This window comes from Electrona antarctica (assembly GCF_951216825.1).
Source record: "Electrona antarctica genome assembly, chromosome: 3".
NCBI classification, from domain to species: Eukaryota; Metazoa; Chordata; class Actinopteri; order Myctophiformes; family Myctophidae; genus Electrona; species Electrona antarctica.
In genome coordinates this window covers 38,405,692-38,430,542 of record NC_136808.1, presented here as the reverse complement: position 1 = coordinate 38,430,542, position 24,851 = coordinate 38,405,692, and the positions used below count along the sequence as shown (strand labels likewise).

The 24,851-nt window shown below is 41.4% G+C and overlaps 1 protein-coding gene across 1 annotated transcript in view; it reads left to right on the top strand.

The window, feature by feature from the left end:
• Window positions 1–17,821: 17,821 nt before the first annotated feature.
• LOC306920823 (NT-3 growth factor receptor-like) overlaps window positions 17,822–24,851 on the top strand; it is a 212,693-nt gene continuing 205,663 nt past the window's right edge. The window contains exons 1-2 of the mRNA XM_079497737.1: window positions 17,822–17,890; window positions 23,054–23,125. Coding sequence (XP_079353863.1) covers window positions 17,862–17,890; window positions 23,054–23,125 — 101 coding nt within the window. The 5' untranslated portion in view covers window positions 17,822–17,861. The remainder of the gene's footprint in view (window positions 17,891–23,053; window positions 23,126–24,851) is intronic.

Below are 24,851 nucleotides of genomic sequence, written 5' to 3'. Positions count from 1 at the left end.
TGTCCAGCTCGGCCATCAGTTCGGTCAACAGAAACCTTTTTCAGAAACCTTAGGTCAGGCCCTAGAAGGCATTCCCAGATTTGGCCTCAACTGTAGAGAATCGGGTGTTATAGGCTACAGTATGAAAATGCTGCTCACCTACAAAATAATAAAAAATAAATAAAAAAAGTTTGACTACAACTGGTGGGTGAAACTCAGTCACAGGTACTTCACCCGGGGCAGTGAAACAGACTTTGTTCCATGTAAATTTAAAAACCTTGTTGGGGAAAAAACTGATTTTAGGTATAGTGCAACAGTGCAATGGAATAATTTGCCCAAGGAAATAAAACAAGTGCCTCTCTAAGCACCTTTAAAACAGCTCTTAAAAGGTGGCTGCTGAATTAAGCATTTTTACAGTTATCATTTAATCGTTTTATCTTTTTATTTCCTTTGGGCAATTTACTTTTACATTTACATACATTCACCTTGTCCTTCTACTGCTAGTCACCTGAATGGTTTCATTTGGTTAAAGTATGACTTTTTATGCACTTTAATAGAAGGTTTGTATGGTTTGTACAATTTGATAAATTGTCAACCATTGGTATAATGCGATAGATGTACTATTCACTATTATTGAATTTGGATGTCACTTTCAGGGTAAGAAATTGCATTGATTGCACACTTTTAGAGAGTGTATTGATATTTGTCTGTATAGTAGTTATGTTTTGCTTTTGTGTTTTATCATGTTTCTGAGGACCGCAATAGAAAGCATCGGAAAGGTTGTGTTTATGATCCTCTGTGATGGCTTACGTATGTCGGAAAGCAACGTTTCAGAGCATTTCAGTCATACTGTGGATCCTTCTTCCACAGGTCTTGAGACCTCTCCTCTTCAGTGCTACCACTCAACTCCTCTCCCCCTGATCTCCCTCTCCCAACAATCTTACCTCTCCTTCGCATCTCCTCTCCCACCTCCTCTCTCTCCTCAGGTTTAGTCATGGAAAAGGAAAGAAAAAGAGGATGGACATTGGCTTCAAATCAGTCACGTGAAGAGTGCAGCAGGTGGTTCATTAGTAGGCTACTGTGAGCAGTGTGGGGACACAGGAGATCTTTCTCTTTTCATATTTCTCTCTATGATCAGCTCTTTAATATTGCTTTCGTCCTCTAGAGAGAGAGAGAGAGAGACCCACAGATTTATCATATCCTGGAACTGGGTGAGACTTAACTCCATGAAGTACGTGCATTAATCCATAATTCTGCCGCCTGTCTGCTCTTAAGCCAGAATTTGCCTTACACTGTCTGAGAGGAGCTCAGATAAAGGGGAGATTTATTAAAGTCCCCCTCCACATTTTTTTTTATCTTTTACAATTAACTCTTGATGATGGAGGCATGAATTTGACACCGATTATAATGTGCAGAACGCCAAAGCACCCTTTTCACACTGTAACACTGGAGATGGGAGCTTCTCTGCTTCTTCACAATCTGAGATGGCTATTGACGTAACCAATCCCACAAACCTATCATGGTATGCAACAAAAAGACACTTGCTGAAACATGAAACCACTTTGCTTTGAGGGGGCGAGGCACAAGTTCTGTGATATTAGCATCTTTGAATATGCATAGATCCAGAATTTCAGAGAAGTTATTACCCCCATTGCTGGTTTACTTTCACTTTATTCAAGCCTAAATTCCATCCAGAATTTACATAATAATGGTTGGTTACTCACTCAAGAACTGCATTAAAAGTCGGTGTGCTCGAAAGTGCACACTCACACAAATAATCAGAAGCTTACATGGAGAACATAAAATTACAATCAGACGTGAACACCATAATAATAATAATAATAAAAATAATACATTGTATTTGTAAAGCGCTTTACATTCTTGCGAATAAAGTGCTACAGAGATTAAAAAGCATGGCAAAAAAATAAAAAAATAGAATAAAAAAACAATAAAAGAAGCGTAAGCAACATCATTAGCAGTAAAACAAGTTTAGGGAAAAGCTTTCTTAAAAAGGTGGGTCTTAAGTCCATTCTTAAAAGAGTCAGTGGACTGTGGTGCTCTCAGGTGTATAGGGAGAGAGTTCCACAGACAAGGGGCTGTGTGGCAGAAGGCCCGGTCGCCCATGGTGCTCTCAGGTGCATAGGGAGAGAGTTCCACAGACAAGGGGCTGTGTGGCAGAAGGCCCGGACGCCCATGGTGCGGAGGTTGGTGTGGGGGACGGGGAGAAGATGGGTGTTGAAGGAGCGGAGGCTTCGGGTGGCGGGTTTAGGGGCGATGAGTTCTTTGACCATAGACATAAATGAATTCTGAAAATCTGGAAATGTTATCATGTGTGGACCATGACCAAACCCCCTACCACATGCTATACTGTACAATACAATTCTATAATTTATACTGCTATACTGTAAAAGAATGAACTATATTACACCGTACATACTGTAATATAACAATTGTAGTGGATGATAGTGGTAGATCATGGTGATGTGATTGCTTTGGCATTGTATCTAGTGACCCCTTTGCAGTATTTGGCAAGGGAATGCGTGTTTGGAGGGTATGCGATGGATATGGGCTCAGTGCTAATTATAATCACCAGATGGGGAGATACTTTTAAACACACTGTGTCTTTGTGTTAAAAGGGTTTCTAGATTTTGCCTGCTGTATACGGTATGTCGCTTCTGGCCGCCGTCCAGAGCGCTGCGATCACTTATTTGATTAAACTTTAGTGTGCGCTCTGCAGTATGGCCCTGGGGTTGTAAAACGGAGTTGACGTGAGGGGAAAAAATGCACAACAAAGCGCTGACATCAGCGAGGAAGTGTTATTAATCTGTCCGTGTTTTGGTTTTTTGTGATGTTATTGAAAGTTTGCACTCCAGAGCCCTGTTTAGTAGCTGCTCTGATTAACAGAGATGAAAAAACTTGATTTCATGCCTGTGAAGTTTACTTCTCGTTAATGTCTAAATATTTAGGTTTTATTTTTTTCATTGTTTTTGGCTTTGACATATTCAATAAACACATACTATGAAGATTATTGTACATGAAATACAAACTAGTCATGGCCGGCAGCAGTTAATAATCCTGGGCTTGCTTTGCTTTGATCTCTCTCTCTCTCTCTCTCTCTCTCTCTCTCTCTCTCTCTCTCTCTCTCTCTCTAATTTCTCTCTCTTTCGCACACACGTGTATGCACAGTTGCACACATGCACGCATACCTCATTACTCATGTTTATATACTTGCATACTGTACACTCTCCCTCTCTCTCAGACACACACACACACACACACACACACACACACACACACACACACACACACACACACACACACACACACACACACACACACACACACACACACACACACACACACACACACACAGTTGAAGATTCCTTTATATCCTACAATTATATAGAGATGAGGTATTTTATGCAACTGAGCATCTTTTTGTAAATGATGGAATACGCTTTAGGCTTTTTGTGTATAGCTGGACTGTATACAACAAGCTTTTGTAACCACTGGGACTTTGAATTGACAACATGCAGGTGGCTCAGAAGACTCAATGTCTGGTTCACAAGAACAATAATATTTGTGTCTTGCCGTATTGTCATAAAACAAGGTATTCGAGAAACATATGGTTTGTAACTTGGAGGTCAGCTACTGGTTTGAATCCAACATATTCTCACTCCCAAGAAGTCAAACATTTGACTGTAAGGGGGGCTGAAATGTTAGGTCTTGACTAAGGGCCCAATGGGGTTATGGGCAATGAGTTACGATTCTGTCCCAGTCGGGACGTAACTCAAACTTTCTTTAGGTCACCCTTTTGTCTTCGGTTTGAGAATGGCACTTCCGCATTCCTGTTGTGCAGAAGTGCCTGGGACGTCACCATATGACTAGGTTAACCCCTTTTTGCTATGAATACAGGAGTGCCATGTCATTTTTACTTTACCATTGGTGACTTGGGCACAAAACCTTAATAACAAAAAGTGTGTATTTCAAAAGTAGCAGTCTGTATGCTACTTCTAACAGAATGCTTGATGCATGTATGTATCTATACATTTCCTGTGAAGCAGTTAAATGTCACTATGTATAAATTGTGCTACATCTTCAGCTGTACCGCCAACTACAACACATGTATATGCACGCACGCACGCACGCACGCACGCACGCACGCACGCACGCACGCACGCACGCACGCACGCACGCACGCACACGCACACGCACACGCACACACACACAGAGATCGACAGACATAAAATGATGCTGACACATAAGCAAACAAGGTTACACTGGGTCAAAGGCTTTGAAATAAATCTTAATCCCGGTTTTTAAGGAGGCTTGTGCTGGGTGCATATCTGCCGTCTGCAGCTATAGGCTCAACCAGCTGAGAGCAGAGAACAGGGAGCTCAGAGTTTGCATGGGTTGAGGAGCTAAGCATTTCAGATGCAGCGAGGCAAGCTCGCAAATGGATCAACACTTTGCTACATGACTGAACAACAGTAAGCGCTCCCAGCCTAAAACTGAAAATGACTGTAATTAGTCAGGCATTCTGCCACCAAGTGTCCTCAGAGCTACAGTATGATTCTTTGGGCTGAATTGATTCTGCACAGTAAAATCCTGACTAATTTCATTCTGAGTGTGTACAAAAATAAAATGTAATGGGCCCATGTGGTTACATTTGTATTACGCTCAGAGTTACACATGGTTCAATTAAACACCTAGGATTTTACTGTTTGTGCTACTGAAAACACATTAAAAACGCGGCTAAAATCGTGTTCAACCACAGTGACAGCAGCTGTCTAGTAGGGGTGTAACGATATACAGTAGTTACTGTATAGAAATATCGACTTTAATTTAAAAAAGTATATCGACATGTAAACAGCAAATATCGTATCGTATCGTTTCAATTTGTATCGTATCGTTTTGCAATGGAAACAATCAGAATCTAATTGTTTTGCAATGGAAATAATCAATTTAATCAAAACTAAGTACATTGTATTTAGTAATTTTAAGAAGAAAAAAAGAAAAGGATGGGTTTAATTACTTTTCCATTCCATATAGCTACAATCAGTCTATTGAAAAAATGTGTGTATTCTCTGTGTTCATGTCAAGGCGTGGGTTTGTCCATGTGTTCAAATACAATGTCCATCTCTTTGCCAGAGAATCACTGAGTTTACTTATTTATATCCATAATAATAAATGTTTCCTTTAAAGACATGCACTATCCACAAGTTGCACACGTATGTAATGTATTTGTTAAATAGTTACTGTATCGATTTCAAATCATTGAATCGTATCGTACTGTATCGCCATAATGAACCAATATCATCCATGTATCGTATCGTCAACCATGTATCGTGATACGTATCGTATCGCTGTTAAAATGTATCGTTACACCCCTACTGTCTAGTGTCTACTGTTGGCAGCTAGTTAAACTGAGGGTTAAAGTCATACTGTGTAACATTTATTTTATTAGTCTTTCTGGTGACACCTTTAGTATAGCTCTCGTAGATCTGCTATCTTCACGGAATGTTCGCCCCAGAAAAGAGACGCTAAGGGTTCATTTGGTTAAGTGCTTCATTGAGGGAGACAGAATTATAGTACATAAAAAGAAGGCCACTACAAGATAAATTAGGGATCATTAAAGTCTTCTGCTGAAAACTGATAAGCAGACATGCTGGGCCAGTAGACTGGGTGTTTTATAAACCTTCCATTCTCTTTTACATCTATTCTGCTACTGTGTGGTCCTAGTGTAAGCCTATAGTCTACTGGTGGGTCCTAGTAGCAAGTGTGGAATGGCCTTTGCGTTTGAGTAAGGACGCTCTGTGATTGCAGTAGCCACTTTGAGTGGAAGTCGGAGGAAAGGCTCTCGCCAGAACATGATTGACTATTTTGGCCATATCGGGTCGCAACTCGAAAGGGGCTGAGTTGGCTAAGCGAACTTCGCAACGTTCGACACAGCAACTTGCACGCTTTAGCCCGCTCTTGGGTGTCTCTCCTGGCTCAAGTTCGCTTGAGATGACGCCCCTCCGTTCCGGTCTAAAACTGTACTTAGGAGGGGGGGTGTGTCTGATTTCTTACTTACTTACTTAGGCCTTTAAATTCCCTGAGGAACATAGGCCATTGATGAGACTCCTCCATCCCCTTCGGTCTTGTGCCCTTCGCTCCAGTTGTTGCCATGACAGCCCCTGCGGCTTCATCTCCTGCTCTGTGGTTCTTCTGTCTGATTTCGATTGAGGTGAAACTTTGCACACATATGTGACATCCACATTGAGGAACATTGACCTAGCAGAAACAGGAGGCCAAACACATTTTTTTTATTACTCACTTTGCGTGATGTACTCCAAACATCATGCACACCAATACACATTATCTCTATAGTCAAAATGGATCTGTCCCCCCAGGTTGGCAGAGGGAGTGTAGCGCCCAGGATTAAATTAGACAATTGGCACTGGGTGACAAATGGGGTTACAAAAATGGTGTGATAAAATTATGAACTAGAAAAAGTACCCTTCGGGGCACATGTCTCCACCAGTCTCCATAGGCCAATGTGAAAAGGGTGCCATTTGTTCTTATGCCTTTCATGGCAATTGGATGATTTGAGGCATTTTGTTCCAAAAATGTGTTTTGCGAAAATCCACCTGTTGGTGGCGCTATAACAGGCCAATGTGAAATGGGTGGAATATATTCCTCAGCCTAGTAGGAAAGTCTGTGAAAGATTTCACGTAAATTGCACGCTGCGTTCATCAGTCTTTTTGTTCAAAACGGGTCAATCCTGCAAACTTTGAAAGCCAATGTTAGCCAATTAGGATGGAATATGAAATATCGGACAGATCTGGCTTGAACACATGACTATAGAGATAGTGTGTAACGATTTGCAGGATTTTTGGACAGAATCTGGAGGAGTAATCGGCCTCCTGGTGGCGCTATAACAGGCCGTTCTGGAAAATTGGGGGAAGAGGTTCATCGTTGGCATCCAGGGAGTGTGTGTGCAAAACCGACCGGGTTAACGGTGCCGGAGATTAGCGGACACACGGACGGACGGACGGACGGACGGACGGAGTGCAAAACATACTCTCTCCCCATGCCTTCGGCCTGGTGGAGACAATAAAGATGGATCTGTCCGATTCTTCATATTCCATCAACATTGCTGGCCCACAGTAACCTACGATACTTGACCTGGCGGAGACCTGTGCTCCGAGGAGCACTTTACTTGTCATTATTTGCTTAGAACAACATGCCCTAATTAGCAATGGCAGTGTGGTTAAAATAACAAAAGGGAAGTGTATATTTTAGAATTTGCCTCCGTGTTGTTAAATTAGTGTGCACAATGTACTGATGTTGTAAACGGATACTGATGTAGCCTAGTAGTTTCTCATGTTTCCTAATGGAATTCAGCGATCTGCAATAATCTGTTTAGATCAATATAGTTCGGCAGTCGAGGTGGACAGGTGGGAAATTTGGTATATAGTCTTTTGTATTGCCCTAAAATATTGTCTATATACAGTACATATATTCATGAATCCACTTGCTGACTGGCTGTTAGTATTGGGCAAATTTTTTATAGGGGTTTCTTGTGACCCTACCATTAACATCCTATACATCCACACCGACTTTTGTCATCAGAGGTGTCAATATAACTGGGGGGTGGAGCCGGGGGAAAGTTCAGAGTTCTCCCAACCGGAATAAACAGTGGAGTGTTGGGTTTTCAAACGCAGATGCTTTAAATACTACTAATTTAAAAGTAGGCGTCATGGCTTGCCAGATCACAGGCACAGATCCTTGTTGCCACTCGACAAGGAACGCTACTTTAGAAAATGAAACAAGCTAGAGGCCGATTGGAATGTTTTCCTTGACTGCATGGACATGATACAACACAACAGTGACAACACAATGGCCTGATATATTCGCATGGTAAGAGACACTTTTCTATAGATATGATCACTGAAACTTATCATAATATACATTTTAAAAAGCCATTAATTCATCAATGATGTTTATAGAACACGTTTAGTTAATTCCAAGTAGGCTACCGACACCATTCGTTTCAACCGCACTTTTCCAAACGATGGCTCCGTTCCAACTGTTCCAACTGTCTCTGAACTACTTAGAATTCGAACTACAATGTGTTCTATAAACATTATTGATGACTTAATGGCTGTTGGTTTTTGATATTGCGTTAAGTTTAATTGATCATATCTATAGTGTCTCTACCAGGCGAGTAAACATTGCGACGCGGTAACACAATGTTTTGTAACATGGAGGGAGAGGGAGATTGATGTTATGCTTGTGAAACTTGACGCATGCAATAAAGTATAAACAGATAAGGATACTCTGACTATAAACCACTTGAACCCCAGGTCCCCAGTATAAACCAAAAATCTACAAACTCACAACGCGTCGCAACACGCTGTGTGCTCATGGTAGCCCTGGCCTGGACTGAAGTGTTTTACGCACATTCTCCATTTACAGTCCTTACGCCGGCTTACACCTACACAAATGTTCAGATTACAAATATAAAGTGCTCACCCCAGGGCCATGGATGTTACAATTCTGCTAGGGTGGGAATAAGTACCGGTATCTTCCGTATTGTTCAATAAAAAGCAATGTTTAATCAGTTTCTGGCCATGCGCTTTCAACTATGCGCCCCTATCGGTTGGTGCATTATAACTCTGATAAAATGGCCACCGATCGGATTAACGCTTTTTATTGAACAATGCGGAAGACACGGGTACTTTTACCCACCCGAGGAGGATTGTAACATCCGTGGCTCTGGGGCGAGCACTTTATATTTGAAATCTGAACATGTATGTAGACGTTAACGTTCTAAATGGGAAAAGTGCATAAAACATGTTGAAGTTCCGCCATGACAGACGAGCGCCATGTGAACCATGGCTAAATCATCTCGTATACGTAATAATAAGTCAACTTTCCGAGGGCGAATGTTCCAGATGTCCTTCTGGTGGATTGTTCTTGACTGTCAATATTTCTATCATCCAACAAATCGCTCTGAAAGTGATCCAAAGGATCGTACGCTATTATAACTCTATGGGGAAGACCATTTTGTTTACCCCGGGCTAAAACCGGATGTGACATTTGTGGGCGTTCCTGTCTAGCTTGGTGTGAATGTATGGCAGGCAAAAATGTCAAACTTTCCTTTTGCTTTAAGTAGCATGTAACATGTCAAGCTAAGGGGTTTTCATGATTCTGAATCCATTCCAAGCATTAGTTTTGCACAAAATACACTCCTTGGGCTAAAAACAGCCATTGCCACTTGCCCAAAATGTGCTGACCTCATCACATTTGTGCTGACCTCATCACATTGTCATCACGTCTATGGCCGTTTTTAGCCCAAGGAGTGTTGTTTGTTCAAAACTAATGCTTGGAATGGATTCAGAATCATGAAAACCCCCTAGTTTGACATGTCACATGCTACTTAAAGCATAAGGAAAGTTTTACATTTTTGACAATTTTGCCTGCCATATGATGTTAATGAAAAATAATACTAACAGCCGGTCAGCAAGTGGATTCATGAATGTAGACAATATTTTAGGCCAATAAAAAAAGACTAGATACCAAATTTCCCACTTTAAACAAAAGAAGTCTGTCGGCTGCCGGACTAATAGCTTGAATTGTATCTTTGATTTCCTCTGCATTTCTTATAATTTTTTTCATCTCCTACACAAGTTAATAATGTATTCCAGAACAAACAAAGAGGTAGGAGCGCACACAAGTAGATGCTGACCGCAGGAGATAAAACTTGAAAAAAGGGAAAGAGGCCGCACAGCTCGTAGTCACGATGCAAGAAACTTTTATTGAACCGACGTTTCGGCAAACAGGATGCCTTCTTCAGGGTATGAATAATGTATGTGTTGACTTCTCTGTTAATTCACATTGCCCTATATCTGCTGCTGTTATACAATTAACATTTTAGGAATCTATTTTACTTTCGTATCTAGAGAGAATTACCAGTGTAAGTGAACATGCTTTACACAAACATATTACAAGCAACTAACGTGAAATGGGCACACGGTCAAAACCACTGAAAATGTTCCTGTGATCACAGAGGATCAGATAAAGGGGAAGCACTAGTAGAAGAATAGGACAACTTGGACAAGACCTGTAGCAGAAGGGATTCCCATTGTGCAAATAAACACTCTAAATGAAATGTACTGTAGATGAAGGGTTCACTGGGATATGACTGCGAAGTGTTAATATTTCATATCCTAATATGGCTATTATTGTTGCCATTATAGTTGTTACTGTTTCTCTTTCTCTCCCCTCCAACATGGTCATGGCAGATGGCCAGTTGGCCACCCATCGTAGAGTCAGGTTCTGCCCAATGTTTCTCTCCAGTAAAGGGGAGTTTTTCCTGGCCACTGTTGCACAAATGCTTGCTCAGGGTAGGGGGCAATGCCATATCACTGCTTTATATTTAGAGTATCATGAGACACTGTTGTGATTTTGGCAATATGAATTGAATAGAATTGGATAAATATTTATTCAGCAAAACTTTATAGTGGACGGTACATTCCAATTTTCTGAGGCTGCTGGTAAAACACAAAGTCTGTGTATCAAATGAACTTCAGTTGTATGAATAATGTGAAGATTATATATTTTCTATCGCATTTTTCCCCTCACTTTCAACACAAAATTCATCCTCCTCGTCTTTATACAGTAAGTAAGTACAACAGAGATCTGCAGAAACTCAGTACATTCTCATGAGTTGAGTCAATGGAGTCAATTAACCCATCAACTGCCCCTGGAGGCCATACTGGCTGTGAAAACCCTCTGATGACTATCACCAAATCAATGGAAATTTCATTCACACCATATTTCATTTCTGTTTGTATCGATCTGACTCAGTGTCTGCCTTTGTTGGGGTTTCTGTTCCCTCCATCTACTGGGAATTAGTCACTCACAGTAGTACATGAGCTTTATTGGGGCATTATCTTAACTGTTGATTCCATAATTTCAGCAATGGCAAGACTATTGTTTTAATATTGATGTACTTTGATGTCAATGCCTGCTGTTGTAATTGAGACAAATTGTCATGGTTTGCCAGGGTTTTTCATATTTCCCCTGTAAGTGTGCGATTGAGACCACAGTGGCCCCCTCTGTTCTAATGTTTTATCTGTCGATACAGACACTGAATCATCTGACTGCAGTGTGGCATAAAGACCTGGTCTACTGCACATAGGCTATTGTCGGGTGAAACCTTGTCCAAAATTATTATGCTTTATGGGGGGAAAAAACATTCAAATATTAAAGCGAAAATAGCAAATCTACAAGCTCACAATATTGTGAACATGTACTGTATGCAGTATTTTCACAACTTTTACACAACACTATCATATGGTGAACCATACAGTGTATGGGGCAACCCTTTCCCTGTGTAGCTCAATCAGTAAATAATAGCACTTCTTCCAGGGATAGGGGTTCAATTACATGTGTGACTGCGCCTTGCTCAAATGCATTTTGACAAGATATATTGGCTGATAATGCATACATTGGCCACTGCTAGAGTTTACCCTAATGGCCATTCTAATACAGTTCAGTGCAGTGTCTATTACCACAAGTCCAACCTGTCAGCCAGTTGCCTTTTTTGGAGGGCATTTTACGAAAATGGTTTCATCTATAAATGCACCATGTCAGTACGTACGTGTGTACGGCTGTAATCCACGCAACTCGAGAACCGTTCGCTCCACCGACTTCAAATTCAACACATGCGTTGGTTGGACCCACAGATGTCCAGCATTGGGCATGGATCTCCAACTTCCGTCTAGTCTTCTTTAATTTCAGTCACATGCATTAGGAAGGCGTGCGTGCGTGCGTGCGTGCGTGCGTGCGTGCGTGCGTGCGTGCGTGCGTGCGTGCGTGCGTGCGTGCGTGCGTGCGTGCGTGCGTGCGTCTCCTGAGTGGTGAGAGAAGCCTGAGAGAGATCAGTAATACTTGATGCTCATTTGTAAGCTGTGAAGCCATGAACGCCTAATGCAGCCCATAGTTGGTTGTTCCGGTCTAGCAGATACATACTGTACACACACGCATGCACACTCACGCAGTGTAATAACAATGCACAGAGGAAAAACAGAACAGCTTCCCCACAGTCTTCCATAATGGAACAGCTCTTGTTGCCTTTTTTGTACTACACGACACGTCTCATTTAAAATAGCCGTCAACACTTATGTAGTGTTGTGGAAAAGAAGCAGCATGTTTTACCTTACACGCTGTGCTTAAGTGTTTTTGAGGGGCACTAGCCCCTCCTATGCCCAGCTTTGTCTGTTTGTGTGAATTTTAGCGATGATTTGATTGACTGAGTACATTCAAAATGAGGACAGAAAATTGAAGGCACCAATTGTGATTGGCCGGAATGACAGAAAAGTGAGGACGCCAATTGTGAATGGCCGGAATGTGATGATGTATGATGATAAGAGCACCCCTGCACTTCACACGAGTGTGATTTTTATTATGTTTTAAGACATTTAAGTTCCTCCTCTTATTTGTAATGGTTATTGATCTGTACAGATTTAACTGCACATGGATGCCAACTTGCATGACTGTGAGGCATGGAGTCTTCATACTAACTAATCCAGTTACAGGCATGCACAGCAGCACACAGCTGTGAGCTGCCCAGTACAAATGGTGTTCATGTGTGTGATTAAATGAATTATTCGTACAAATCCCTTTTTTTATTAATCGGATTCCTTTGGGTTCGCTATGCACCCTTTCTGAGTAGCCTATAAGAAAGGCATGGCTACTGCTGGAAACTGGACTGCTTAATGGATGATTTCCATTTAAAACCTTTTTGAACAAAATCAAGGTTGCATGCAAGCTCTATGAAAAGGAATTAAATATCATTGAAATGTGTCCAAGCTTGAATTATCACTTGAGAACCAAAAGTGCTAACACGGTGGTAACTACATTGTATTAGTTCGGATGTCTGCAATCAATTCAGTGCAGTGCGACAAACTGGTAGATTGGATATTCTTGATGAAGACATTTATGTAAAATGGAGGGGGACAATTGGGCTACTGACCCCCGGGTGACTCCAGTATATAGGGTTTAAGTATTTAAAGAAACATGATGCAGAGAGTTTGAGATGAATTAAATGCAAAATAATCCAGCCAGTAAAAATGTAAATGTAGTTATTTAGTTTACAGAGCACTGCTCTGCCTATATGAAGCAAAGCGAGACCATGGAACCAACGTGCAGAGTAATGTTCTGGCAGTTCAGCAGAGACAGATCTGTTTTATTAAACACAATCCCATTAAGGCTGTGCTGAGACTGGCTGTAGATCATCTCTATGACGCTGTAAATAAATCATCATAGGAGACAGATACATTATAAACAACAGGCAGAATCAGAGAAGATTACTGTGAAACAGCTGGGAAGATCTTTATCGCTGTTCTGTTTAGAGTTTCCCCTTCCGAAAAGATTTAGAAATAGATGTGTGCATGTGTGAGAGAGAGGGGAACGTTTCTCTTCTGATTTACGATTTGGCAGCTGGAGTGGCAATTAAAGACCTGCTCCCCCCCAAAAAAGCATGTTTTTGTTTGTTTGTCTTTTTGAAGCTCACTAGACATCCATTGGCTGGCATCTCCCTTAGAGATAGGGTGAGAAGTCACACGAGAGAGACTCAGAGTAGAACCGCTGCTCCTTCGCCTGGAAAGGAGCCAGCTTAGGTGGTTCGGGCATCTGGTTAGGATGCCTCTCGGGCGTCTCCCTAGGGAGGTCCTCGACGCACGTCCCACTGGGAGGAGACCCTGGGGCAGACCGAGGCGCAGTTGGAGGAAACACATCGACTCACTGGCCTTGGAACGTCTCGGAATCCCCCAGGAGGAGGTCACTAATATTGCTCTGGAGAGGGAAGTCTGGAGCACTCTGGTGGAGCTGTTGTGACTGACTGTCTACCTGTGTCGCTTTTATGCCCATATATGGAGATCTCTGTATCTGTCAGTCCTTGTCCCTTTTAGATCCCGGCCATTACAGCAGTCTTGCCTTGTGACGGGATCGGTCCATATTGACTGTCTGAAAGATTAACTATTTCTAAAATAAAACTTTCTAAATTTAGAGTGTCTAATAATCTTTTAGTACCCATTTTTGTTCCCAATTTAGTCGTTATACCAATGTATTCCTCCCCATACGCATCTGTTGTCACTGTTCATTAAGACTCTTCAGCTCAGATTGACCATTAACCATTTATTGCAAAGTTATTGCATTTAGTATGGCGGTGTTGCTCATGTGATATCCCAGATATCTGTGCACCGAGACAGCTCTGATATCATACTACATTTGATATCTCAGATTATCTGTGTACCGAGACACAGCTCTGATATCAACAAACCCCAGAGCAGAGAACAAGATAAAGACATTACATCAACAACATAACTTTCAATACATTCCATATACCACATAGATACATATATGAACATAATACAATCCATAAAAAAATTATGATCACTATATAATCATCATAATCACAGATACCCATAACAGAACTAGATAGTACGCTGGATTTGTACTTGTATCCTACTGACTCACCTGCCAGTGAGGAGGCCCCACTGGGAGGACATAAGTCCTTCGTCCTACTCCTCCTGCCCAACTCTCCCTACTGACAGATGCCACACCAGTCCGTAGGAGTATGTGCAATGACCAGTATCACCCTCCCCGTGCAGCTTCCCTCCCCTGAACACGGGGCAGTTGAGTTCACATAGACGCCCCACAAAGCCAGATGGACCACGGTGAATTCAAACTCACAACCTCCGTGGTGGTGGGCAGGGACTTTACCACTGTGCCACCCGAGTGCTCTACTTAAGGTGTTCTTAATTTTGAATTTTAGTTATAGAGTGCATTTATAATGAATTAAGGCATATACGGCGTATTAGCCAGGGAATCCTTTTAATCCTTTTAAAGGCCCAGATTGGCTATGGGTTTATGCTGCTTAAAGAGTGCTCGAATTACCAAATTGGCTTGCTATGCTCTTCACTAACCTTGTGCAGTGAGAGGAGAGCATGCCAAATTAGGCAGGTGAAAATATATTCACTTAACGTCTGATATGGTTGTGTATATGCAAATTTCACATAAATGGGATTGTTCAGCCTACACTGTTTTAAAAGTGGCGTAAGTGTAGCACACAAAGACCTGGCGTATCCTCCTAAGGCAACCAAGGGAGAGGATATTCATCTCTGTTTCAACTCTGTGCATGGCTGAAATAATCAGTTCCATGTACTGAATTGGCTGAGCAACTTCCATAGACATAATTTGTTGCTGAATTACTTTTAAAGCTAAAGTATGCAATTTGCCCTTGCAGAATGATCTCATATTCATCCGTTCAGTTCAGTGTGCTGAACTAAAGAAACTTGAGCACAAAAAAGAACATGAAATTTGTCTTTGCGATGCATTTCCTTACTGAATTTGGACCTGTTTTTTATTTATTTATTTATTGACTATTGTTCATTTTAAGTATATTTACTTACGGTTTGAAGGGCCTTTCTCGGCCCCACCTCTCTCCCATTGTTTATATTGTGTTTTAGTTTCCAAGATGGCCGCAGCACCAGGAGGGGGTGGCCTTACTGGGCTGCGTTCACACATTCAAGACACCTGTCTTGTGTCTGTCTATTATGTCTATCCATGTTTGTAGGCCATTTTATAAAGCTGATCCGTCACCAACAGATGAAGAAGGATGCATTTTCTGTTTCTGGGTGTGTACTGCATGAGTGCCAGTGACGGTGGTGTTGGGATTCTGTTTACCTGGGGATATTACATTTAATACCTGGTTGTGACTTGTGAGGATTTGGTTGAAGGTTGAAGTTTTACAAACTGCAGAACCAGTACAGCTGTCTGTCACTAATATACTGTACTAAAAAGCTGGGCCTAAAAAATGCAAATATCCACTACAAGAACACTGTTCTGTAACTACATTATTGGTCTGATCTGTGCATTCTGTCCAGTCTACATGTTTTTTCCAAAGGGAAGAGGGACACAACTATATGTTTGCCAGTATGATATGGCTGTCATTGACCGGATGGACCCAATAATTCGGGCATGTCACTCATAATAGGCGAACATTCTGCAGAAATGGCAGATCTGTGTCGTGTATGAGATTTCGTTGAAGAGTTTGTGTAAAGGAGGGGGCCAAGCATTGCCTGTGCCATACATTTTTCACAGAGAGGGGTTGTATTTATTTGTAAACACTCCTAGATATGCTAAACTGTATGGGGTGCATACTTAGTTTAGACTAGTCATTAGACATGGGTTAAGGTACGTTAGGTTTAGGTGTGCTGCCCTGTGGGAGGTTAGGTTTAGGGTGAGGGTTTGAGATAGGTTGTAGTTGTAGGAAATGATACACCAATAAATAAGATAATGGAACACAGTCAAATTAGGCTACAGTAACAATCAAAGCAGTTATTATGGCTAATAGTAGACTTCAAACATAAACATTTAATGGTACATAAAGTTCTCATCCACAAAGAAAACAAACTAGCATAGTGATCACATTGCATTAATGTAACTTGTTGCAACCTCCATGGCATGAGGGAAGAAAAGGAAACTAAAAACGTTTCCCCAGCCGGAGTGAGTGAGTGGCAGTTCCAGGACCATGGACAGTTCCCCCGTGTCTAACAAATTAGGCTAATTAATTTCGCCAGTGTTATTATGATCAACTAAAGTACACCAGACCTATATGTTTTATTTATTATTTTCTCTCACCATTAGTAGAGCTGAAGGCAGCAATTGCATGAAACTTCCTAAGATAGTATCCTTCCATTCTTTTTGGCACATGAAGCAACCTCTATCTCACCCAAAAGGGCATTAATACAAATCCGACTCTGCAATAATTGTAGGCCTGTAATTAGCCTTTTGTATGGAAATGTATTCATAATATGTATAATGAATATAATTAACTTTTGTAAACCATATACTATTCAAATGTCTGTGTAGTGTGTACATGACTTGGCCAATCTGCAGGGGAAGGACACACAGTCCACAGTGCACACACACACACACACACACACACACACACACACACACACACACACACACACACACACATGCGCAGAGAAAGAACCTGAAGTTGTGTGTCCGTGACATTATGTCCATTGCACATTAGACATTGATGTGATCATGTGAAAGTCTTTCCTCTGTGTAAGGTTTTGTCTGTGTCTGTCTGTGTGTTCAGTGAGTGATGGAAGCATAGACAGCGTGCAGCAGTAAGAGCAAATTACTAAAAAGGGGAGGGGCCATTGCAAGAGTGCATGAGGAAAAATAACAGATCTCCAAGCTTTAAGAACGCGTTGTTAGCGTGTAGATCTGTTTCGCAACATCGTGACTTAGAAGGTGGCTAACATGTGCCTGAATAATGGAGTTTTATATTAACTGTACAACAGGTAAACATTGAAGGCAGGGAAATGCGCCTATAGCCAGAGCACTGATATTAGTTGTCTGTGGCAAGTTTGGAGAGTGGTCGTGAGCTCGGCCATAGCTGACAGACACCACGGCGTGGGCATTCTAGTTATAGGTGTAAGATAAGATGTATAAATTAATTATTTCTATTGCCTTGTCTGTATTTCCTGTGAAGTGCAATGAGTCTCATTTTATAATGACTTGTTTGTTTACATGTGCAGGCACGCACACACGCACGCATGCACACACATGCACACGCACATGTACACCCCACCATGCTGCTTTTCTCTCTCTCTCTCTCTCTCTCTCTCTCTCTCTCTTTCTCTTACACTCTGTTTCTCCACAGATTAATAAGAACATTTAATTTATAATCATATTTTTCTCTCTCTCCCTTTCTGTCTGTCTCCTGTCTGTCTGTCTGTCTGTCTGTCCCTTCCCTTTGCAGACATGTAGAGAACTGGACAGGACTACACACTTTGAGAGACGTGGACATGGAGCTGTACACCGGACTGCAGAGATTGTGAGTATCTGAACTACCATATTACTGCTACTATTACCACCACCACGTCTACTATTAGCCATGTGGGAGAATGGCAGGTTGCTGTTTAGATTCCTGACTCCTCAATGCTTTGTGTTGAGGTGTCCCTGAGTCACACACTGAACCCCATGTGTGTGCCCTGGGGATGTACAATGCTTCTAACCTGGTGCATACAACACGGAGAAGTAATTTACCCATTAGGATTACTACTTTTTAGTACCACCACCACTGCCGCCAGTATTACCTCCGGTGGTGGAAAGCACAGTAACTAAGTACATATACTGCATTTGTACTTTAATTCCAATTTACTTCTACTCCACTACATCTCAGATCTACATTTATTTGAAAACCTTTAATTACAATTTACTTTTTGATTATTATTACAAAACATACATCAACCACTTCAGCCCTACTCATTTCGGCCATTTGAAAATAGCCAATCTATAAGCTCGTAATGTGTGACACATTGAGAGCTTGCAGATATTCTATTTTCTGAAGATTTTTATACATTTGTAATGCATACAATTGTTAAGAGTGAGCACGGATCAGGACACAAATGCAGGCGACAGCAGGCAGAGCAATAAACTTAGATGGATTTATTAAATAAACTGAGGTTCTTCCATAAATAGGGCAAAGAAGGCAGGAAACATCACAGAAAACATACAGGAACTCACACAACAGGGAACTACGAACCAACAAGAACAGAATGCAAACACAGGACTTAAATACACACAGGATAACAGGGCACAGGTGGAACCAAAATACAATCAACACTAGGATAGGCTGGGGGACTAAAAGGACACAGGTGGAAACACTGACAAATACAAAGTAGGTTAGACAAGGTAATTAACAGTAACTAGGAAGACAGGAAACACTAGGAACAATACTACAAAATAATATACACAAAACCAGGGCAACAACAGAGTAACAGAAAACCAAAACCAAAGAGAAACAGTCAGGAACACATGCGCAAATATATAAAAAACATACTGAAAACAGTGAAATGACAGAAATACATATTAAAGTCCAAAATCTAAATAAGGACAGTCAAAGTTCACGATCCGAGGAGCGGACCGTGACAACAATACATTAATGAGTACTATAAGTACATTTTGATACCAATACTTTTGTACTTTTAGTTTTACTCAAGTACATTTTGGATTCCAGAGTTCTACATGTAACTGTAATGAGAAAAAGTATTTCTCCATTGCAGTATTTTAGTAGTAAAAAAATCACACCCGTGTGAAGTGAGGGGCGCTCTTGTCAACGTACATCATCATGACGTAACATGTCGATTTACTCTCTGTACTATCTGTCTTTCCATCTTTTCTGTTCACGTCTACACTTTGTACAGGTCTGTCTCTCTCTCCACCCTCTCTCTCTTTCCTGTCAGCACAAGACAGTGCTTCTTAACCCTAGAACACTAGGCATCCTTTTTGTCACACCATCACTAAACTCAGGTATATTTTACCCAATGTAAAAAACATATTTCTCATCAAAATATAATGAAGTACAGCAATACATGGCAACTTGAGGTCCACTCCTCTTCAATCTGGGAACCCATCGGCCCAAAAAAGAAAAAGCAGCGCCCTCTGCTGTTTGTTTCATTTGAATTTGCCTCTGGGGGTGTGGCCTCAATAGAATGTGCACACAGGATGTTGGCCTGTTTGGCCCGCCCTCAGCCCTCCACTTCCTGTGGTGGGCTTGTGTTTTCATTCTCATGCACTATCAACAATGTATACACGTAATGGCCCTGCTGACAGATTCAGTAGCGCAGCACAGAATCTGTTCTTGAGAGATTAACTCTTCTTTAATATGGTCAACTCTTCTTTAATATTTCATCATGACTTTTCACAAAAAATTAAAAATTAAAAGCTATATCATGGGGGGGGGGGGGGGGGTGGTTACGTTTGCATAGGTTACGTATCTCTCCGTCTCTCTTTCTCTTTCCTTTTATTTTTCTCTCTCTCTTCCTTGCTCTCTTCTGACAGTTTGATCCCTGGTTCTCCTCCACATATGGGGAAGAGGCAAGGCTAGGAAAGGTGGCTAGGATGCATGCACCACTGCTCTCTAATCACGATCGGTGTCTCGCTTTTGTTTTTCTCATGCGAGTCAGACTCACCTCTCGTATTCTTTCATTCTCTCACTCTTTTTTTTGCCCCTAAATGCTATATTCACTTCTGTACTAAATATAGTTTGGTTGAGGCAAGAGATGACATTTGAGCTGAGGTGGAAAGTAACCAAGTACATTTACTTAAGCACTGTACATACGTACAATTATTACTGTACTGTAGGTACTTGGAAAGAAAGAACAAAAATACATCGCATGGATGCACCTGGGACGTATCCTCAATGATGTATCCCAAGGTCATCGGGGTTCCGGGTCTCGCGAACATCATACGGGTGACCCAAAGTCAAATCTGGAATGCAAAATTGATTTGAGTAAAAGTACAAAAGTTTTGGCACCAAATGTACTTAAAGTACCAAAAGTAAAAGTAGTCATTATGCAGAATGTCCCATTTCATATATGTTTTCTGATGTATGAAAATCTTTTGAAAATAGCAGGTCTACAGGCTTGTAGATCGGCTATTTTCAAATGGCCCGAAATATATACAGGGCTAAAGTGGTTAATGTATTGATTGATTGATTGATTGAAGAATTTATTAACAGTTTGCAGAATTACAGTACATTTCAAGCACAAACTCAATACAAAGGCTGTTAACTGTGAGTGGACGACCCAATTAAGCATTACACTTGTTTCCAATAGGGTCCACCATGTTCAAATCATCAAAACATTTAGAGACGTACAAATAGACACTTCTATAGACAGAACAGGAATTCATCATAAAGGAGGTAAAAAGGGAAAAGAAACATATACAGTGAGGGAAAAAAAGGGGTGGGCGGTGGGGGGGATTCACGTTCAGCTCCGTTAATTTGTTTGTTTTCCTGGGAGGAGCTGCGTTGGGTCCCCAAGTCGGCTCCGTGGCCGTACCTTGAGTTGGCTGTGTGGCCGTGACCGTCTCTTGTGTTGTCCTTGTGTTGGGTCCCCAAGTCGGCTCCGTGGCCGTACCTTGAGTTGGCTGTGTGGCCGTGACCGTCTCTTGTGTTGTCCTTGCGTTGGGTCCCCAAGTCGGCTCAGTGGCCATACCTTGAGTTGGCTGTGTGGCCGCGACCGTCTCTTGTGTTGTCCTTGCGTTCGTATTATGTTTTGTAACAATAATCAAAATCTACAAACTAAATAACTACTAAAATTGTCAAAAGTATTTGGATCTGAGATGTAGTGGATAAGAAGTATATATAAAAATGGAAATACTCAAGTAAAGTACACATTGCCTACCTCAAACTACTGTAGTAAATGTACTTAGTTACTTTCCACCACTGATGAAGACACTGTGTTATCACACATGCCTGCGGTTATGACTGGATCACACTCACAACACACACACAGGGAGAAACACACCTCTCACACACCCACACATGTACAGCAGGCCTACACTCACACACACACACACACACACACACACACACACACACACACACACACACACACACACACACACACACACACACACACACACACACACACACACACACACACACTCAAAAGCATTATGTACAGATAATGCTTTCTGACTTTCACTTCGAGGGTAGCTACTGGGATTTGACTTTTTTTGTGTACTTTTTCTTTCTAAAGGGCCATTCACACTGAGCACTATACTAGTCTGTAACTAACCAGACCTATAAAAGTGTAGTTTTACAAATCGTTCTAACTAAGTCACACCAACTGCGTGCGTGTGTGCGTGCGTGCGTGCCAGCCAGCCAGTCAGTCAGTCAGTCAGGCGTGACACTAATACTTGCACGTTTGATTCCTCTGTTGTGTTTCACAAAAAAATCCCAGACATGTTTCAATGCAATGATCCCCGTGTATTTGCAAATATAATGGCGACCGGACATCATTGTTATTGAACAGCAGAAAGGTTTTCCTATTCATAGTTGGCTGTGCTTTTGATTAAAGTTTAGAGGAAGCTTTACTTACTAAACAAGTAAAATCCCAACCATTAGCACAAGCCTTTATACATAATATACGTACATATACAGTAGGCTATAAGGGCTCCATTTCCGTCACCGCTAAACCCCTTATCCCTAAACTTCTTTGCCTTTTTTTTACTATTTTGAAAAACATTTTTGAATAGTTCAACTAGCCAATCTACATTGACACGTTGTGAGCTTGTAGACTGGCCATTTTAACTATTCAAAAATGTTTTGCAAAATAGTAAAAAAAGGCAAAGAAGTTTAGGGGTAAGGGGTTTAGCGGTGACGAAAATGGAGCCCCATGTGTCAGCTCATTGTTTTTTTATACTAGACCGGTGCCCGGCTGTAGAGCACCGAGTCGGTAACGATGGAAGTTGAAGATCCATGCCCCACCCGGCTATGCAATACCCGTTGTACCTGTGTCCGAGTACCCGTTCCACCCATCTGTCTGTGTCCCTTTCATGCCCATATATGGAGATTTCTGTATCTGTCTGGGCAGGGGCCCTGTCCAGAGCCCGGGCAGAGGCCTTTTTGGGGCGGTTCTGGACAGCCGTGGGTCCAACCGACTCAACACCCGGTACTGGACAGGGCCCGGTGTTGGCAGGGGGTGTGGAACGTGTCGAATTTAAAGTCAGTGGGGTGAACGGTTCTCGAGTTACGTGGATTACACACATACGTACAGAGACTTGCCGCATTTATAGATACAGTAGATTTGGCAGCTTGGACCATGTCCACAAGCTGGTGGTCAGGAGCTTGAGGATTATGGGGTTGTCCAAGTGTAAGGCAAAGCAGCTTGCAAAATACTGCTCAATCTCCTCCATTATAGGCAGTCGATCTATTTGGAGGAGAAGATGCTTCCGGTGTTGTAAATATGGCGGACTGAAGTGTATGACCAATGGTGACTGTGAATATGTCCATGTGTGTTGTTTACATTCTGTACAACTTGTTTGGATTCAAGCACTGAGACACATCAAGTGTATGTAGGACATCAGAAGCAACTGAAAATATTTAGGCCCTTTAATATATTTTACAAATGTAGACTCATGAAACTAAAGAAATTGAAATGTGACATTTTATAATATTAATCCTTTGTTTTTCCTCTTTTTATTACAGAACCATCATGAACTGTAATCTGAAGGTGATACAGCCTCGAGCCTTTGCTCAAAATCCACACCTCCGCTACATGTGAGTCATTGATTTATCTTTTTGAGGGGTGCTATCCCCTCCTATATACAGGTTTAATGTTTGTTTTTAGTTTGTTTGTTTTAAAAACGCCATTGACAATGAAGGGAAAATGTACGTCATATTGTCCCTTATTACGTTATATTGTCTCTTTATTGTTAATGGCATTTAATGTTTGTGTTGACACTGTTTGTTTTACATCACCATTACATCACCTAATCAACATGAGTTAGACTTTAATATATTATCACCCCTCACTTCACACGGGTGTGATTTCTAATTAACTATATCTACCACATATCCACAGTCCACACGGTTGATAATTATGGTGCGGATGGTGCATACACGTCTTAAGACTCAAATATATATTGTTAATAGATATATTTTGCTCATGTGTGATTGAGTCAGAGATCGTGAAATGCTGGAATGTTGTTAAATGAATGAATGTTAAATTCAGTAAAAAAAAAGGCAAATGGGTTATTAGGTCATTTAGAAACAGGGGTTTAATGCTGCAATCAGGGTAGTGGCTAGCATTGTGGAATATCAGGGGCTCAACCCATAGTCTTTAAATGTAGCACATTGCCTTTTGAATGTTAGACATCATTTTTCATAATTAGCTACCCCTCTAATCACTACCAATCAAGCAAATGTTTGGTAGTTTTTTAGTTTTTTTGGGCCACCACAATGCTTTTCCAATGGGAGTCACATGGTTTGATCAAACATTTGTGTTTGATTGCTGATTGCTGGTGGTGTTCTGCCCCTCCCCCCTCATCAAACAAAAATGTTTGGTCAAACCATGTGACTCCTATTGGAAAAGCATTGTGGTGGCCCAAAAAAAACAAAAACAACGACCAGACATTTGCTTGATTGGTGTTTGGTACGTGTGAATGAGGCCTCAGGCTTCGTACACACCTTTCGGACACACAGATCTGTCCGACCGACCACTGATTACATTTTTATGATTTGATGCCTCCATGTCCCACAATGCTTTGCGCGATTTGGGCGGTGCTACATACGCGGAAATAGATGCACATATGTTCAGTGTAGTTTTCTTGACTGCAGCAGCAGCTAGCGGTAGTTTGTCGAGGCCGTTTTTCACACCTAAAGTTCGCTTAGAAGGTCCGGATCAAGGACCAAGGACCAAATATTTGCATTTTGATTTTGGTCCGTTTGGTGTTCACACTGGACTTTGTAAAGCGTACCAAATATGTAAACAAATAACACGTGGACATGTTAAGCGAACCAAATAGTGAAAAAAAGAAAAGAGGTCATTTTACGACGGAGGGAAAAATAACATGAGGGGGTGCGGGAAATCACTGTCTACAATTTTTCACACAGAGAGAAGAGAACAGCAACATGAATCATGATTGCAGCAACAACTTGAAATTGCATTAATTCTTAATAATTATTTTATTAGCCAAATAAGACAACAGATGAACAGAGGAGCAGGTGTTTGAACAATAATGTGCTTGCTGCTGGTGCATACAATTCACCGGAGACGTATAGCCTACAACAAAGTATCCCCGAATCCCGATAAAAAGGACTTTTCTTCCATGTGTGCACCTTAACCTGATTCGATATAGGCCTATGTTATTTTTGCGCATCAAATCGACGGGCATTTCCATGTCATCTTATGGTTTAAACTTGAAGCCGTGCTGGTCAGTTAAGCTTCAAGTCAGAACAGCTCCGCTGCAGTTGACCTATATCACGTCTTTTGCTATAGTGATGT